Source organism: Diospyros lotus, chromosome 12 (genome assembly GCF_014633365.1).
Source record: "Diospyros lotus cultivar Yz01 chromosome 12, ASM1463336v1, whole genome shotgun sequence".
Lineage (NCBI taxonomy): Eukaryota > Viridiplantae > Streptophyta > Magnoliopsida > Ericales > Ebenaceae > Diospyros > Diospyros lotus.
This window is the reverse complement of record NC_068349.1, coordinates 33,729,347-33,749,360: the sequence shown is the minus strand read 5'-3', so window position 1 is coordinate 33,749,360 and position 20,014 is coordinate 33,729,347. Positions and strand designations below refer to the sequence as shown.

The 20,014-nt window shown below is 37.2% G+C and overlaps 1 protein-coding gene across 1 annotated transcript; it reads left to right on the top strand.

Annotated features, from left to right (window-relative positions):
- Positions 1-250: 250 nt before the first annotated feature.
- Positions 251-15,771, top strand: LOC127814257 (phragmoplastin DRP1E-like). The gene is given in 16 exon segments (XM_052355649.1): positions 251-578; positions 1,011-1,074; positions 1,202-1,309; positions 3,619-3,720; positions 5,343-5,393; positions 5,484-5,545; positions 6,319-6,409; positions 6,515-6,579; positions 6,811-6,942; positions 6,944-7,006; positions 7,099-7,218; positions 7,299-7,369; positions 14,155-14,380; positions 14,484-14,534; positions 14,637-15,008; positions 15,399-15,771. Coding segments are annotated over 16 exon segments (1,848 nt in total). The 5' UTR covers positions 251-437; the 3' UTR covers positions 15,528-15,771.
- The last annotated feature ends 4,243 nt before the right edge of the window (positions 15,772-20,014 follow it).

The window sequence follows — 20,014 nt, the reverse complement described above, 5'->3', positions numbered from 1 at the left end:
ACAGAAAATGTTTCTATAATTAAACAAGTCTTATGGTATTTATTTTAAAAAATATTTCGTCAATCATAGTGTACAATTAGAATAAAAATTAAATTATTTAATAAAAACAAAAAATATTTCCCGTGAACAGGCTCAACATTTTCAAATTTCAATTTCAAAATTCAAAATTTTAAACCGTTGGCATAATAATAAAACAAAAAGGTAAATTGGTATAAAAAGGGACGGTGGGTAAAGGCGAGAGCCACCGAATCAGCATATCAGCCGACCACGCTGCGCACCTGGCGCACTTTATCGCTTCCCTCTCTCTCTCTCTCGCGTCAGCGCTCTTTCACTTCTTCGTCTTCCTTTCCTACTCCCTGTCTACCTTTCTCTCCACCTTCTTCCTTTCCTTCTCCTCTTCCGTGCTTCTTCCAGAAGCTTCTAGGGTTTCCGAGAGCATGGCCACTATGGAGAGCTTGATCGGCCTGGTGAATCGTATCCAGAGGGCCTGCACTGCGCTCGGCGACTACGGCGGCGGCGACACCGCCTTCTCCTCCCTCTGGGACGCGCTTCCCTCCGTCGCCGTCGTCGGTGGACAGGTACTCCATCTCGACTGCTCTGTCGCCATTGAGAGTTTATGAGTGAGGGAAGGAAGGGATGGCTGGGAGGGGGACTTCGTGACCTTTAGTCTATTTGTTTTGAGCCGAATTTGAGATTCTGATATTCTTTTTCTTTGTAATTCTGATTTCATGTGCTTTTGCTTGGGTTCTTTTGAGAGGAGAGTTACTGATGGGGAGAGAAAATCAATTGAATTATATATTGTGCAATTCTGTTTTTCTTTTGGTTGAGAACAGTCTCACTTTTCTTGAAAGCGAAAGATGGAAGCTCTTTTGACTTTTTATTAAGTTTTATGACCGTTATAGAGAGTGAGAGATTGAAAAGCTGTGGCAACGCTACAGAGGGAGTGGAGAGTAGTAGTAAATTTTTGGTCTGGTTGTCTGATAATTTATTCTGTTTTGAACTGAGAACAGAGTTCTGGAAAGTCTTCAGTTTTAGAGAGCATAGTTGGAAGAGACTTTCTTCCTAGAGGATCTGGTGAGTTTTTGTATATTTGTCCCTCCTTATGATTTTTTGGTTTTTGGTCGTGTAATTTTTCATTTTAACTGAATTTTTTGTTTTACCATGCATGTTGCTAACTAGGCTTGTATATGGGCTTTTCCAGGGATTGTCACAAGGAGGCCTCTGGTGTTGCAACTTTACAAGATAGACGAGGGGCTGCAGGAATATGCTGAGTTTTCTCACCTGCCTCGAAAGAGATTCACTGATTTTGGTGTGTTATTTTGCTGCTAATGCTTTTTTATTGATTGAATTCTTTGTGATTTAATTTAGTCAGTCTTTGATGGTTGTCATATCTTTGATGATTGTCGTCTGAATATTGGTTAAAGAGTACTTGCAAAGGATTTTGGTAAAGTTAGTGGCTGCTGCAGAATCAGGGAAATATAATAGCTCAAGTGGCTACTGTATCAAGATATGTTTTTGGGAAAATCTTGTACATGCAGATGGGGAGTCAAATAGTGTATGATAGAGTACCAAATGTGTCACGACCCTAGGGGTAAGTCAGTAAATGGTCGGTAATAACCGCTTGTATGAGCCGTTAGTTGCTAACTAGATGGGGGGTTAAGTGGTTAGAGGCTTAGTTAATGGTACTGTTTTGCTGTTATGTTAGTTAGGCGTGTTGTTATATGGTTAGAGTTGCTGTTATGGTTGCTAGAGGCTCTATAAGAGACCTACGGCAGTAAGAGGAAGGCATCGAAAATAATAACCAGTCTTCACTTTCAATACTCTCTCTTAACTTTCTCTCATTCTCTTTTCCTCCCTTTCCTCATTCTATCTGTTTCTTCCTAAATTCATATCTTCTTTCTTGGAATTCCACTCGAATTCCTACAATTGCCCAGCCCTCAATCTGAGGGCTTGACAAAATGGTGTGTTAATATTCTTGCCGAAGTATTTTATTGTTTTCAGGAAACAGTTATCTTTTTCACTTATGCTATGAGTGTGTGTGAGAGAGGGAGAGAAGGTTGTGGGTGATTTGGGCCGTCTATTGTCATATCTAAAATGTGGTGTCCAATTTAGCTAACCAATTGGCCGCTAAACATTTGTTTCCCACTTTCGAGTCCCATGCACTAAATGAATATGTAACATAGAATAGAAAAGAGTCAACCAAACCAACTCTGAGAACAGGAATAGAGGGACATCTATTTGCTCTATAAAGGCAGCTGTTTTTTGAATCAAAAGAGAAAATAAAGATGTTCAAATATTATAAAATTAAAAATAAAAATAGATGTCTTCAGTCGATTTGCATTGAGCCTGGTTTTTTCTTTTCTTAAATAGCATATGGTTTGATTTGTAAGTAGGTATCCAAGTGTCTGACTTAGATGGGTTTGATTTTGCTATGAAGTTTTCACATTATCAAGTTATTTTGTAATATTTTTATTGGTCATGAATGCTCTCAGGGTGATGTAATGGAGTCCCACATCAATATTGGTGCTCTACACCTAGAAATGTTTCATACATCCACACGTGTTTATTATTGTCTACATTGATCCCTTGGGTGATGCCCACAGTGCTAGATGTATATGAAACATACAATGAATGTGAGGGAAATGTGTTCAAGGACAGATTCAACTCAAAACAATGTGGATCTACATCAATAGAGAAACCCATTCTAGTTTAACCAAAATTATGGCTGTAAATGGGAATGGATGGTAAATGAGAATGTAACCAATCCCAACTAATTAAGGAAATCTTAAGCCAAGTTGAGCTAAGCTAAGGCGCCATTCTTTCTTTAGAAGCATCCATAAGTTAAGGCCCACTTTTGGTTTGCTCTTACAATTGTGGAAAATGATTTCTCAGGATTTTGCTCTGGGGAAATATAAATTCTTTTTTAGGTAATAAATGGGGAAAATATCGTTTGCACTTGATACACATAAATATACAATTATGTATTATTGTCTTGTATTGTTTCGACTTTGGAGTGGACAACCTATACTTAATTGCGTGTGTCACTTTGGAATGGAGGAGGGAAAAGTGGGGCAAGGAAGGCTGAACCTTTTTTATGTTTCTTCTTGTTGGTAGTTAACTATGTTCACTTATAGAAGGTACCTAAAGGGGCAAAACCATTGTGGAAAACTAGAATAGCTGACTAATTAAAGAATTTGGAGTTGTAACACTGTCCAACTCAACCAATTTTCTAGCTTTCTCTCGATACAGCTTTTAGTTTTGTGGGCCTATTTGTGACAACAGGCTAAACTCTTGAACTAGTGAAGCATGGCCTGCAACTCTGCTGATGGATATTTGTTTTTTTGATTCTCAAATTGAATAAGATAGCGTTATGCTTTCCTTTCCTATTTTAAATGTTTCTGGTCATTGCAAACTTCAATAAATATTATGAGAAGATTAGGCTTGTTTCATTCTGTTGTAATAGGTATATTAGTTGCAACATTTGTTATTATATCATTTACTTCTGTTTTCTACACATACTTTTTTTTTGCTCCCCACCCCTCTTCATGTTTCTCTGTGGTAGGTATGGTCTACACTGATGCTGGTACTTATCTGTTGTAATATGATACTTTTATGCAGGCATGGTTCGCAAGGAAATCCAGGATGAAACTGATAGGGTGACAGGAAAGACAAAACAGATCTCCCCTATTCCAATCCATCTTAGTATATACTCTCCAAATGGTAGGGCTAATGGAACTAATGTACATCTAGGCTTCTTGTGAGCTGCTTCTTTTTGTGCTCTTGTTATTGCTCCACATCATGCAATTTATACTTACATGTTCTCAGTCTCGGGCTTTTCTTTGATAATTTGCCAGAGACTTCATAGGTTCGGAGGAGCATAGTAGTAGTTGTTCATCATCCAATGCATGTTGCTATTGTTTCCATGTCTCTGTAACTCCCTGAACTTGAGTTTTCTTAAGCAGTCCTGTAAATTGGTTTCAATAGGTACTTTAATCTAGTTACATAAGCAAGTTTTATGTTTTACCTTGCGGAGAAAAAGAAATTACTAGGTTCTCTTCATGGATGCTCTCAATAAAAAATGCAAAGCATAAGCTACTTGGAATGTGTGTTTCTGTGGATGTATATATTAACAATGCTCTGTAAATTACAACAACAATAATGACAAGCCTTAATTTTGTTAGGTGGGGTTAGTTACATGAATTATAGACCTCTAGCCATCTCTGTCCGTAGCCATATCTTCTGTAAGGCTATTATGTCCTATGTTATGTCCAATGCTCCGTCAATGTGAAGGCAAAAGTTTCCTCCAGGTGTATAATATATTGAAATCTTCAGGAAGTTAAATTGATATTTTCATTTTGAAGTTTGTATACTCAATTAACCATGATAACTTGTTTGAATTAAATGGAAGGTTTTTGGAGAGAATATTGACTTTGAAGCTCTACCAGAGGAAAATTACATGTCAATCTCGCTTTTTTATTGTTTATTTATATTTAGATTTCTCCTTTTGATGAGCCATTTGCTGTTTGTCCCTTTGTTATCTTCTCTGTCCTTGTTCTGCTTCTTTTGGGGTTGCAATATTCAGTGTCATCTCACCTTCAGATGAGGAGGTAGCTTTCTTTATCTTGTAATGCCATTGTGCAATTTTACATTACTGTTGATGGTTAGTCCATCGTAGTTTGGGCAGAGCACAGTGTTTCATTAGTAGTTCCTGAATTTCCATTAAATAACTAATCAAATGAGTACAATGCCAACTTGTTTGCAGTGATTTCTAATTCTTTTGTGATGTTTATGGACAGATTTTATCATGTTGAAAACTTATAGATCTTCTATTTTGTCTTGGTGGTACCAATAAATGACTATTATATTCTTATCTTTCTCATTGCATGTATGGTTAGGTTCAAGTTTTGATTTATTCTTTTGCTTTCACTAGGATTGTCAATGAAAACAGTAAGGACATGTGGATTTTCTTCTTTGAATTAGCTTTGTATTTGGACTTTGTATACTACTAGTGAATTTTTGATTTTGGAATACTAAAGAAAACTGAAGAAGAAGAATTTGTGTACATGGACATGAAACCAATTCTGAAATCCAACTTGTGGTTTTTCCTCCAAAGGCCAGTGTTGCATTTCTGTTGTGCTTTTGTTTTTGCCATTTGCTTGCGTTGTGCTTCAAAAGCTTGGTATAGGGCTCTACTTTTCCTGTTATGATTTTCTTTTGTCTAGACATATGAGAGTCTATACTTCATTCTTTCTTCCAATGCATGACTACATCCTCTCTTGTTCCTCCAACATCTGTCTATCACATCACTGACATCATTGCATTTTTTTTTTTTTTTATGGCAGTTGTCAACTTAACTTTAATTGATTTGCCTGGTTTGACTAAAGTTGCGGTTGGTAAGTTCTCTATACAAATTGTTATTTTCTTGTAGAACTTCTGAAATATTAAGTTATAATGATCATGAATAAAGATATTGTGGGCTGCAGAGGGACAACCAGAAAGTATTGTCAAAGACATTGAAGACATGGTGCGAACTTATGTTGAAAAGGTAATAAATGGTGCATTATCCTTTCTTATTAAGTTCCAGGCAACTGCCTTTAGGGTTAGTTTAGTGAATCGTAATTGTTTGTTATAAGAGTTAATTGTGATCGAGTTTGAATGAATGAGATGATGCTTGAACTTAAAAAGTATTAGCTGGATATCCTAGCTGTCCTTGCAAAGAAAAGGCCTACGAAACCCCTTGTTCACTAAGGGAAAGAAGATATAGTAATAGTCACTGGTGGTGAGCAGTGATCATTCCAAAGAATTGAAGAGAGAGGAGAAAGAGGGCAATTAGATGAGACCACAGAGAATGAGTTTCATTAGCCAATTTCATTACATTGCTTTCACTGCATCCATATCCATTCTGTGTAACAGAATTGGACACCCCAGCCTTACTCTGACAAACTGAATATTCTCCTAACCAATTAGCACATGCTTAATCCAACTCTGGTTAGCTGTGTTATATCTAGACCCCTGAAGCTATTTATGTTTCAAATAGATATGGTCCGGAGATTCATCAATGATGTTCTTGTCATTTGTCTTTATTTAGGAAGATATTAATTTTCTAGCATGACTGGTGTTAGTAAGTTGAATTAGTCTCAAAGTTATTTTAATAGCTTGTGCAGTGGTGTTAAAAAATTTCCTTCAACTAAGGAGGGATTTTGGTTTGTATTATTTTAATGTAGTTTATTTGCTCGGTTCCATCTGTTCTTATTGCTTCTAGATGTCCTAGGTTGTCAATTACTATGTCACTAATTGACGAATGTATGGTTTATTCAGCCTAACTGCATCATACTTGCAATATCTCCTGCCAATCAAGACATAGCAACATCAGATGCTATCAAACTTGCAAGGGAAGTGGATCCCACTGGTATGTTCTACTTACTGTTGGCTATAATTTAGTTTTAAAAAAATTGCTGCACTTCATTCAAATTGTTTGGAATTTGACTTATGGAATGTCCTTTGTGACTTGCAGGGGAAAGGACCTTTGGTGTTTTGACAAAGCTAGATTTGATGGATAAAGGAACTAATGCGCTGGATGTAGGCTTCCTCTCTTTTTCTGTATCTTTTCCAATTATCTTTAGGAATTTTGTGTTTCAACTTTTATTCAAGTTTAACAGAAATATAATTTTAAGAATTTGAGTTCATGATTAGATATTCTCTATGACTTGGTTATGTGTTTCTTCAAATTTTCTTTTTAGGATTTCTTCTGTGTATCTTTTCCAATTCCTTATTTTGTTGAACTGAATTAATGACTTGTTTCCCAAAAAGGTTCTTGAAGGGAGATCATATCGCTTACAGCATCCTTGGGTTGGAATTGTGAATCGTTCACAAGCTGATATCAACAAAAATGTTGATATGGTGGTTGCTCGGCGAAAGGAGCGAGAGTACTTTTCTACAAGTCCCTGACTATGGGCACTTAGAGAGTAAAATGGGTTCAGAATATCTTGCTAAACTCCTCTCCAGGGTATAGTTTGTGTATTCTTTAATATTTATTATTACTATTATTTTCTCTTTGGAAAAAAAGGGTATCCTTTTGATGAGTGTTATCAATTTCAGCACCTGGAGTCTGTAATCAAGGCAAGAATACCGAGTATCACATCATTGATTAACAAAAATATCAGTGACCTTGAATCTGAAATGGACCACCTTGGCAGGCCTATTGCTGTTGATGCAGGAGTGAGCACTTTATATACTCTCTATTGATCATATATAAAATTACAATCTATGTTGTCAGTGACTGTATCATTATCTTCCAGGCCCAACTCTACACTATCTTGGAACTCTGTCGTGCCTTTGATAAGATATTTAAGGAGCATCTGGATGGAGGGTAAGCACTTTATACTCTTCTCCATAATGCATTATTTATTCTCAGAGCTTTAAAGTACTTGAAAGTTGATCTTATAGTTTGAACCGGTGTGGTGTTACCTACAAGTGTTAATATAATATCATGGTGATTTGGGAATTACTAGAGTTCTGATCGTTTTGGTGTTTTGAAATTAGAATATTTCAAAAGCTTTTTATCCCATGTTTTATAATATATTTTTTTATTTTCAAATATCCCCTTTTTTACATTTTGATATATTTTAAAATCAAAGTGTTATTTTGCATGCCTATGTGACTTACTTGATTCAAAGGTTGTTGCTGGTTTTCATCTAAGAGAATTGTCCACTAGCCGTGGAACTCCTCCAGCAACAGATAGTGCACCCAAAATTGAAGATTTATCCGTTCAACAGCTTCCAAAATTCAGCCAGAATTCCCTGGCAGTTCACTCAAAACCCCACCATAAATACCTGTTGTGCTTCCTTTCTAAAGGAGAAAAAACTCTCTACCCACTTCTCTTCTCCATCACTTCTGGGTTATTTTCAATTATTTTTATACTGTTCCTAATATCTTTACATTGTGAGTGAACATTTGTGGGAAGTATCTGTTAGGACTCCCGTTAGTTACACCTATAAAAGGTGTAAAAGGAGGGGAACAATAGGGGCAACCAAGGGAATTGATTTAGGGGCAAAAGAGTAAGAAGTTGGTTAGGTGGCTGAAATGGAATGAGGAATAGGTATAAAAGGGGAGGGAGGAGGAGAGAGAGAGGATCTGGAAAATTTTGGAAGAAATCGTTGGAGAGTAAGGCTCTCTCAAATAGGTCAATTTTGCTGTCTTTTGTAATCGAAAAATTCCTATTGTTCTAGTGCTAAATTCAATCAATTGTGTAAGGGCTATCATTTTGGTATCAGAGCAACGATCCATAGGGGTGACTATCTTTGAGAGAGTGGGGGAATTGGAGGGAAGAATGGAGAGTTGTCAATAGCAGATTGAAGGGAAGATCGATTTGCAGATGGGATTGGAATCGATGAAAAAGGAGTTCTAGAGGGTGCAGAACATAGAGAAAAACATGGTGACGATGATGGAACAATTTATCTTGCTGATAGAGAGATGGGAGGACCAGGAGAAAGGGAGGAAGGGGAAACAGTCTAGCGAGAACCTATTGGCGGGTTCATCCTTCACTGGGGAGGCCACGCCTGAATTGGGAAGCTGATGGTGGGGTATGAGAGCTATGGGAGGTTGGAAGGAAGGAGCTGACGCCTGGAGATGCCCGTGTTTGAAGGAGATGACCCAGATGGTTAGGTGTTTCGGGCCGAGCGATACTTCTTTGTGAATCAGTTGTCGGATGCGGAGAAGTTAGACTCTGTTGCTCTTTGCTTTGAAGGAGTTACTTTTGCTTGGTTCCAGTGGGAGCAATGAAGGCAACGGGTGAGGAGTTGGGAGGAGCTTAGAGTGATGATGAGGAATAGGTTCTGACCCATGCAGGAAGGCACGGTGGAGGAGCGGTTACTTGCGCTCTGGCAGTGGGGGTCCGTCAAGGACTACCGCCTTTACTTTGAGATGTTGGCTTCACTGCTCGAGGACATGCTAAAGGTGTTACTGGAGGGACATTTTATAAATGGGTTGAGACCCGACATACGGGTGCAGATCAATTGCGTTGGAGTAGATGATGGAGCCCAACGAATTGAGGAGAGGAATCTGGTGGTTCGAGGGAGCCATTCCGGTCCCGGTCCAAACGGAGCAGTAACCTTGGTCTCGCCTCCCCTGGTGGCGTCACCCAAATCAGCGACCACCAGCCTTGGCTCCTCTCATCGGCTTGCAAACGTCGATAAGTGGAGCAGCCCCCCCCGCTTAAACGACTAAGTGAGTGAACTACAAGCCAAACAAGTTAAGGGGTTGTGTTTTTGTTGTGACGAGAAACATACGATTGGGCACAAATGCAAGAATAAAGAGCTGTAGGTGATGGTAATTTAGGAGGAGGAAAGGGAAGAGGAAGATAAAGGAGGAGCTAAAATAGGGGAGAATTCAGGGGAGGAAGGTGATATGGTCAAAACGGGGGAAGTAGTGGAGCTGTTCATAAACTCGGTAATGGGATTAACCCCTCCACAAACCATGAAGATCAAGGGGGAAATAAAGGGCTGGTGGTCTTAATTGATAGCGGAGCTTCCCATAACTTTATAGCGTCTGAATTGGTGCAGAAATTGGGACTAGTTCAGATAGAAACAAGAGGTTATGGCGTGATCATGGGGTCGGGCATGGTTGTTCAGGGGGGTGGAGTGTGTAAGAGGGTAACCTAAACATTGCAAAATGTGGAAGTAGTGGAGGATTTCTTGCCATTGGAGCTGGGAAGCTCAGACATAATCCTCGGAATGAAGTGGTTGGCCACTCTTGAGGAGACACAAGTGGATTGGGGCTCATTAGTTATGAAGTTTAGGGCAGGGGGGAGCTACCATAACACTACACGGGGATCCCAGCCTTAGTAATACCTTGGTAACGTTGAAGTCGATGATGAGGGCGTTTAGAGAGAACGGAGAAGGGGTGTTGCTGGAGTTGGGGAGTTTAACTACCAAGGAAAAGGAAGTGGGAGGGGCAGTCCTTGGCAGCTTGTAGGAGTTGCTAGTAGATATCAGGCATGTGTTTGAGGAGTCGTGTGGGCTTTTCCCCCACACTGGAGGCGGGACCATGTGATTACATTGCAACCAGGAGTGCTGTTGGTGAATGTACATCTCTATCGGTACCCCCACCTTCAGAAAAATGAGATTGAGAGGCTGGTTTGAGAGATGTTGGCGATAGGGCTTATTATTAGGCCGAGTGTGAGTTCTTTTTCCAGCTCGGTGTTGCTGGTCAAGAAGAAGGATAGAGGCGGGAGATTTTGTGTTGACTATAGAGTTTTAAACAACATAACAATTCCCGATATAGATATTGGATGAATTGAATGGGGCTGTTGTTTTCTCCAAATTGGACTTGAAATCGGGGTATCATCAGATACGGATAGCACCTAATGACATTCCTAATATTGCTTTTCGCATACATAAGGGACATTATGAATTTTTGGTTATGTCGTTTGGGTTAACAAATGCCTTGCCACATTCCAATCTTTGATGAATGAGATCTTTAAGGAGCATTTGAGGCACTTTGTTTTGGTGTTTTTTGATGACATTTTGGTTTATAGTAAGGACATGCCGAACACATGGAACATTTGAGGGTGTGTGTTAGGGCTCCTAGCAGTTCACCGACTATATGCTAATATGAAGAAGTGTCAGTTTGGGTAGTAGGAGATTGAGTATTTGGGGCACGTCATTTCTCAAGAAGCGGTGGCTGCGGATAGCTCTAAAGTTAAGGCAGTTATGGAGTGGCCCAGCCCTAAATCCATGTGTGAACTTCGAGGGTTCTTGGGCCTTACGGGGTATTATCAAAGATTTGTGAAGGATTATGGAAAGTTGGCATGGCCATTGACAAATTGCCTCTAGAAGGGTAATTTCTTTTGGGATGAATTAGCGAAGCAGGCTTTTCAACCCCTTAAAAAGGCGATGACCGATCTGTTCGTGTTGGCTTTGTCGGCTTTTTCGAGGGAATTCATTGTTGAGACCGATGTGTTTAGGCATGGATTAGGGGTAGTCTTGATGCAAGAACAACGACCAATTGTCTTTTTTCAGTCACTCCCTAAATTCCACTGGTCAAAATAGGTTGGTGTATGAGGGGGAATTGATAGCGATAGTATTTGCAGTGAGGAAGTGGCAACATTATCTACTTGGGTGTAAGTTTGTTATTAGGACAGATCAACGAAGTCTTAAATTTCTCATGGAGCTATGGGTGGTCAGTCCGGATTGTAAAAAATGGGTCATGAAGCTAATAGGGTACGATTTTGAGATTCAATATTGTCCCAGATTGGAGAATTGAGCAGCTGATGCTCTCTCACGTCTCCATTCTCCCACCACGTTAATGGCCTTTTCCATTCCCCTGAATATTGCAGCTAGACCAACTAAAAAATGAGGTGAAAGGAGATGCAACACTCTAGCAAACTGTTAGAGAAGTTCAAACTATCCTTCTAACAAACCCAACTTTGTAGTGGTGGATGGCCATTTGTTATTCAAGCGCAGGCTGTATCTTCCTAAAGGGTTTGCTTTAATTCCGTTAATGTTGAAGGAAGGGCATGATGGACTAGTTGGGGGTCACTCAAGACTTATAAGAGGATAGCCGCCAATGTGTATTGGGTGGGGATGAAGCGAGACATTTAACAATATGTCTAGCAATGTTGTGTGTGCCAGTAGAATAAATATGAGGCTTTATCACCCGGTGGGTTGTTGTAGCCGCTTCCAGTTCCTAGTCAAGTTTGGGAAGATGTGTCCATGAATTTCGTCGAAGGGTTACCCAAGTCAGCAGGGATGGATACTATCTTGATGGTAGTGGATCGACAAACATTTTATTGCCTTAAAACACCCTTTTACAGCGGCTAGTGTTATGGGGATTTTTGTGAAGGAGATTGTACGGTTATATAGGGTTCCAAATTCTATTGTTTCTGATAGAGATAGAATTTTTGTTAGCCATTTTTGAGAAGAATTATTCAGGCTGCAAGGCACTCAATTGAATAGAAGCACATCTTATCCTCAGTCCGATGAAGGTCTTAAATCGCACCTCGAAGACATACTTTCGTTGCTTCTCCTCCTCTAAGCCTAGGCATGGTACAGCTGGCTGCCATGGGCAGAATATTAGTATAACACTTCTTCCATGTCTCTTCTAGATTGACTCCATTCTAGATAGTCTATGGGCATGAACCTCCCCTAGTATTGAGGTTTGAGAAGGGCACCACTGCTGTTTCTATTATTGAACAACAGTTGTTGGAGCGAGATTCTGTTTTGGAAGAGTTGCAGTCCCAACTGTTGCATGCGCAAGCAAGGATGAAGGAAACAACAGATAAAAGGAGGGATGTGAAATTTGAGGGGGGTGATCTGGTTTATGTTAAAATTCGCCCTTATAGGCAGAAGACATTGGCTACTCGGGTGAATGAGAAACTGTCACCTAAGTTCTACGGGCCTTTTGTAGTGGAGAAGGTGTCTCTATCACCTTCTTGTGTGATCCACCCTATATTCCATGTCTCCTAGCTTTGCAAAGCGAAGGAGCGGTGCGGGAAACGACCAAATTTCCCGACCAGTTAACAGCTGAGTGGGAAATGAAGGTGCAACTGGAATTTCTTTTGGGTGTAAGGCCGAGCTGGGGAAAGAATCTACGGAGCCTTGAGGTTCTTATACAATGGAAGGGGTTGCCACCCCTAGAGCCTATCATCAGATTCTGCATCAGTTTCTTGAATTTTCTCACAAGGTGAAACTTGTGGGCAGGAGTATTGTTAGGACTTCTGTTAGTCACACCTATCAAAGGCGTAAAAGGAGGGGAACAATAGGGGCAACCAAGGGAATTGATTCAGGGTCAAAAGAGTTAGAAGTTGGTTAGAGGGGAATATTCATTCATCATTCACGTGGCTGAAACAGAATGAGGAATAGGTATAAAAGGGGAGGGAGGAAGGAGATAGAGAGGATCTGGAAAATTTTGGAAGAAGTCGTTGGAGAGTGAGGCCCTCTTGAATAGGTCAATTTTGCTTTCTTTTGTTTATATTCGCTCATAGCTATTGCTGTAAGTTTCTGTAATCGAAGAATTCATACTGTTCTAGTGCTAAATTCAATCAATCGTGTAAGGGTTCTATCAGCAATCCTATGTATCCTGGCAGGTTGTTGCCATAATCTACTTCACTGAAACATTGTCTCTTGGGCAAAATCTACGTTTAAGATTGTTGGAAAAAATTGGAGAGATAAGGCTGTAATGATATTGTTCAAGGCATGTCAAGAACACCTTCCTTAAAGGTAGATGTCTCTCAGAGACTATTTCTCGGTGAACTAGGTTATGGCAACTACTTCTCAGGATATATTGGACACTTTTCACAAGTGTGCACTCACATTGTGAAGATATCAGGAGCAACAAAGAAAAATATAATAACCCAGCAATTGACTAATGACTCAGAAGAAGGGTAGTATAATAGAGCATCTTGAAGAGGAGAATGATTATAATGAGGTGGGTGTTGTAGAGAGATTTTATCACCATAAATCAGAACCGAAAATCAAGTCATTAACTGGATAATGGAGGATAACGCCAGTTTCAATTAGGGATAGCAATGGTCCCCCAATGTTACCCATTTAAAATTAAAATAAGTATAAAAATTGAGATAATAAGATCTTCCAGCAAAGTTTTGAATAAGTCAACAAATAAAAGATCTTCAATTCAACGAACAACCAACAAATAAGCTTAGTTAAAATTGACCAAGTCAGAAAGTCTAGGATGATAAGCATGAGTAGACGAGGCCAAATGCAACACACTGGCGGAATTAAGGGGAAAGAACATCCGTGCATCTGGCCTTTTTAGTGTTAAAAAAAATCTATTATTACCTGCAAAATGTAGGTAATTTTTTTAACTGTTTATTGGCTGGCCCCCTAGATATTTGAGAAAATATGCCTCGCTCCCTTCAAAACCTTGTGTTCCATGTCAGCTAGAATCCTATGTATATATGGAACCCTATATTTTCTGGAAACCGATTGGGGAGCCTCCTCATGCACTGGGGACTCGCTTTAGATTGGGGTTCATGACCTTTCTGAAGCTGCTATATAGATTATGTTCACTTTTACAACTGGGATACAGTACTTAAAATACTTAATTTTGATACTTGACTGTGAATGCATTTTCGTTTTCCTGAAACCTTTGCTTAGATGTCCAATTTATACGTGTGCTTTGGTTTTTTCATCTTAGTCGACCTGGAGGTGACCGGATCTATGGAGTATTTGATAACCAGCTACCTGCTGCTATGAGGAAGCTTCCATTTGATCACCATCTTTCCCTGCAGAATGTGAGACGAATTGTTTCAGAAGCAGATGGTTACCAACCTCACTTGATCGCACCAGAGCAAGGTTATCGACGACTAATTGATGGTGCATTAAACTATTTTAGAGGCCCAGCTGAAGCTTCAGTCGATGCTGTCAGTAGTAGTTTTGTCTACCATTTTGCTGGTTTTTTCTTCCAAGTGTGTCCAGAACTTGCATCTAAATTCATATCCAACCTATAATTATTTTCATGTGTAGGTTCACTTTGTTCTGAAGGAACTTGTAAGGAAGTCAATTGGAGAAACTAAGGTGAACCTCCTCGTTATTTCCTAGTGTTTATCAAAAAGAAGCGCTACTGCCCTTATTGATTGAAAAGTGTGTTTCAACTTTTTTGTGTACGCAATTGGATAGGAGCTGAGGCGGTTTCCCACTCTGCAAGCTGAAATAGCTGCTGCTGCTGGTGCAGCCCTGGAAAAGTTTCGGGAGGAGAGTAGGAAGACAGTCATAAGACTGGTGGACATGGAATCTTCATACCTGACGGTTGATTTCTTCAGGAGACTGCCCCAAGAGGTGGAAAAGGGAGGAAATCCAGCTGTTGCCCCTACTGTGGATCGCTACACGGAGGGGCATTTCAGGAGGATAGCATTGAATGTGTCTTCTTATATCAGTATGGTGGCTGAGACGCTCAAGATCACCCTTCCAAAGGCGGTGGTTTATTGTCAGGTTCGGGAGGCCAAACAATCATTACTCAATTATTTCTACACGCAGATTGGCAAGAAAGAGGTACTCTCTCTCTCTCCTCTCTCTCTCTCTCACACACGCGCGCGGGGGCGGATCCAGGGCTGCCCCAGATTCATCAGTGATTTCAGCTCCCCTCCCCTCCCCTCCCAAATAGTCCAAATCCCAGGGAAGATTTGAGGGAGGGCTGCAGCCAGTGGCTTCCCCCCTGATCTGCCCCTGCACACACATACACGCACGTGCGACACCAGCATTATCTTCTCATAGTTCAAATAAACGATGATTAATAGATCTGGTGAAAAACAAAAAAAATTACACATCTTTGATGCTGACAAGAAAAACCCATCTCAATCTACGTATGTGTTGATGTTCAGCTATGAATATGCCCTTTTTTTCACGAAACTGATGTTGAGGTTGATCCCCACAATCTTTCAGGGTAAACAGCTTGCGCAGCTGCTAGACGAAGATCCGGCGTTGATGGAGAGGCGGCAGCAGTGCGCGAAAAGGCTCGAACTGTACAGGGCAGCAAGGGATGAGATCGATTCTGTGTCCTGGGCCCGATGAAATTGGCAAAACATATCAAGAACAAGAAGAAAAAGTAGTAGGTAGCAGAAGAAGAAAATGGATTGTGTGTAGAATCCATCTTCCTGTGGGTTCACCAGTAGTAATATGAACGTTTTGCAGTGTTGATGTTGAGTGTGAGTGGACAACTGAAATTCTTTTATGCGTTTCCTAGTTCTCTTCCGGCGTTTCTTCTGTCGACTACTTTTTTATAATTTGCTCTGTAAAAATGTGTAAATTCTGCTTCTGCCTCTTGCTTCTGGTATGATGTGTATGAAGTTCTTAATTGCTTCGCAGTGATGCCCCTCATGAACTGATTAAAAAATTACTGGCCATGGCGGCCGAACTAAATGCCATGGTTGTCCCATGGCTGGGGTCGAAGGACCCTAGCCAGTGAATTATGTATAAAAAAAAATGTTATTAGTATATTTTTATGTATATCTTGGGCTATACAAAAGAATATTAATGATAAAAAGTTCTTCGTGAGACGCATGAAAGCGAGGAGTATTTTAGTCATAATATCTTTTTTCTGTGTAATTTAAGATGTACAAAAATGATGTACAAATAACATGATTTATGTAAAATCATTTGTAAATGATAGGCTGGATTAAAATCAAGACTTCCATTATCTTTTTTTTTTTTTTTTTTAACTATCAAATCCTGAACAATGAGAGAAAGGGAAAGAGTGACAAATAGATCAAGGTATTTTTGTAGTATTCAAAGGTTTAACTGGAGTTAACTAACTGTAAGGGCTTTAGTGTAACAAGTTCTTTAAACTCAACAAAATTAATGCCATTTTTAGAACTTTAAAAATATTAAAATCTAAATATTAAGATAATGTTTGTTAATTAAGATATAGATAAAAAAAAAGTGAAATATAAAAAGTATTTTAAACAAAAGTATTTTTCATTATATTTGCTAAATTTATTTCAAACAAATAACGTATGTGTTCTTTTGTATATTTTAAAAAATTTAATAAATAAATTGATAAAAATTTTAAAAATTTTTATAAATTTATCTTGATCATTTTATATCTTAGTCTGAAAACTATTCTAATCTTATTTTAATATAATTTTATTTTACTCATTTTAACAAATGCTACTTAAAAATACAAGATGCAATTTTTCTCCCTTAAACTAGACCTGGCCCAACACTGCATGCCAAGGGCCTTGGGCTCCTGATGAGCCCAATAGGCATGGTATGGAAACCTTAAATTTATATTAATATTAGAATCATGTACATTCATTTTGTATATTTTGAGCTACATAATATTATGACCAAAATATTATGACTCAAATACCCTGCGTCTCACATGCGCCTTATGAGGGATTTTTTTGTCATAATACTCCCTTATGTAGCCCAAAATGTACAAAATGAGTGTACCAATAGCATTTTCCTTAATATTATCATCATCTTCCTTTTCTTCTTGAAGTAAAAATAACTAAAAAGAAGCAGCATGTTAATGAAAATAACAAAGAAAACAAAAATAAAAGTAAAAATTATTGCGAGTTAAAAAGAAACTCTTGTGAATTATAGAAGAAGAAAAAAAAAATAAAGTCTGTCAAAAATCGTGAGATCGAGCAACGAGGGCTCCTTAAAGTCTGTCAAAAATCGTGAGATCGAACAACGAGGGCTCCCGTAAGGATAGACATCCTAAGAAAAAAGAAACAAAGTTAACAAATCACGTGAGAAATTTATAGAATAAATAAACATTAATTCTGATAAAAATCTCAAATTAATTATCAAATTGAAATTAAAATTTAGTATATAACAGACACCATTGAATAAGCAATTAAAGAAGAAGGATTTCCCTCTTCTTGTAACACTCAATTGAAGAGGATTCACATGTTAAAATGTGGAGCAAATGGAAATATGCCCTTTTCAGTCAAATAAGCTAAAGGGCAGCTCTCCTGTTGTACCATGGAAAATTTATATAAGCAAGACAAGAGAAGGCCCATCACCTTCATATCCACAATCAATGTTCATAACCACAAAATTAATTTTATATATATATATATATAATATAAACACACACACACATATATATGAACACACATATATCTCTTTTCATTATATATATTCCCCCAAATCTTCTTATTATTATGGGCAAATTACACTTAACATCTCTTGAGAGTTGGCAAAATGACAAAGATAACCTTGATGTTTGAGAAATGACAAAACCCTTTGTCATTTAAAAATTAGGTAAAAAAGAAACCATTTTTCCCTAATTAGCTTGCATGAAAATAAAAATAGAAAACGAATATAATATGAAAACGGAAACGGATAAATGGTATTTTTTTAAAAAGTAGGAAACAAAAACGCATATGTAAAAAAATATACTGGTCTTTTGTAAATATAATTTTTAATATAAAAAATAGTTATTCAATCTAAAAATAAATATAAATTCTATAATACATTTGAACAAATATAAGATAGTCTATTATTCATGAATCATAACTTATTAATTAAAAATAAATAATAAATTTTAAAAAATAAAATAATCAAATATAATGTAATTTATAAGAAGTTTTCTACTTCATCATTCTCTTTCTCTATGGTCTCATTGGCATCTTCATCAAAGAGCATGGTCTGCAACTAATTTTTTTTAATTTTTAATATAGAAAATTATAACTTAAAAATTCTAACCTCTTCATAGACAAAAACACATTTTTGATATTTTTTTACTATTATTATGAATCAGTGTCAAAACATTTTTGAAATTATAGAAACGATCGTAAAAACATTTGTTTGGTGTTTCTTGGCGTTTCAGTACAATAAATATTTCAAAAGCGTCAAAATCGCACTCCTAGAACGTTTCCGTGCATCATAGTTCTTTAATTATTTAAACTATTTGTTTTTCTCTCTTTTTTGTCTTATCAGAGAACACAGTCGATTTGATATATCATTAAAGAATAACCATGGTTGTTCTATTCTTTAGTAAGTAAGAAAAGAAGGTAAGAAAGAGAGTTGATGGAAAAAAAAACAAAATGAAATAAACTAGTAGTGGTTGATGACCAACAATCGACCACCCTAGGTCGGCAAAATAAACCCTAACATCGTCGAATTGAATTTTAACACTGATACATCTTCTAGTTGACAAAAGTTTCAAAAAAAAAGAGAAAGAGATATCTTTATCTTTTTATCTTCTCTTCTCCATCTTTATCATTCTCTTCTTTATCTTTATCTTTTTAAAAGATGCATATTGAGTATAATTTACCTTTATTATTATTAACTTTACAAGTGTTTCATTGTTAATGGGATTTAGTTTAATCTTATTACCAAAAAAAGTTGCATAGCACTAAGAATTTAGAACATGTCTGTGACTAAGGTTATATATTATTTGGAATCTTTGGCTTAAGGAATCCCTGGGTTTAAAAATATTTCTAAAAATTAATATTTATTTCTTTAATAAAAAATTAATTTAAAAATATGTTCAAAAGAATGTCGATATTTAGAGGTATTCAAACAACATTGAGGGGTCAATGTGTAATTTGATTATTTTTATATTTTAGTCACTCAGTTGAACAGTGATATGAAGTAAAGAGAGCAAGAGGCTTTGATTTGACAACCTTTTAGACTTTTGTACTAGAGTCATTTTAAAGCTAAGCAATTCTAAGAAGATTCTTGGGATGATAGTTCTTGTGCGACTTCTGTTATTTATGTTCTTGATTTTGATAGATGAGGTAAATCATAGGTGTGAGACTTTGTTTCACTGCGTAGAGCGATGATTAAATTCATGACCTATTAGTGCGAATCCTAATTTATTATGGCCCGATTATTTGACCCGTGTCCTGGAGACAATCCCATGAAAATTCTTGAAAGGCCAATGGATGGTTGTTTCCTTTTACGCTTTTATTTGATGATCTTCTTTAGCCGTTTTTCTTTATTTGGTTCAATAACTTACTTTTAAAAGTTAATAAATATTCATGATCAAATTCTATTTATTATTATAAAAATATAAATTTTATTAAAAAATATTATTAAATATAATATTTTTTCAAAATTAATGAAAAATATGTTCAATTAATCCTATTAATGAAATTAAAATAATGTGACATTTACATCTATCATAATAGTTCGTGTTAAATTTAATAATATAATAATTTATGTGACCCTCTTTAAAATGTAATGGTCAATTTGGTCCATAAACTAAAGTACAATGGTAAATTCTAGATTTTTTAAAAATACAATTGACTTTTTAGATTATTTTTAAAATACAAGGACTAATTTGACACAAAATATAACGATAATATCTTTTCTTATATAATAATTCATCTATCTTAACACTATTATTATCTCTATATGTTCATATTAGGACATATTGATGTTTTACTATTTAACATTTTGTATCATACACCTACTTATATGACTTACTGAATTGACAAAATTTGCAATTCTTACAACATAGCCCCAATATTTTGAAGAAATTTTACGAAGACCCTACAAAGATATTACCGGCTAAAGTAACTTGCCATTCAAACGAGATCAGT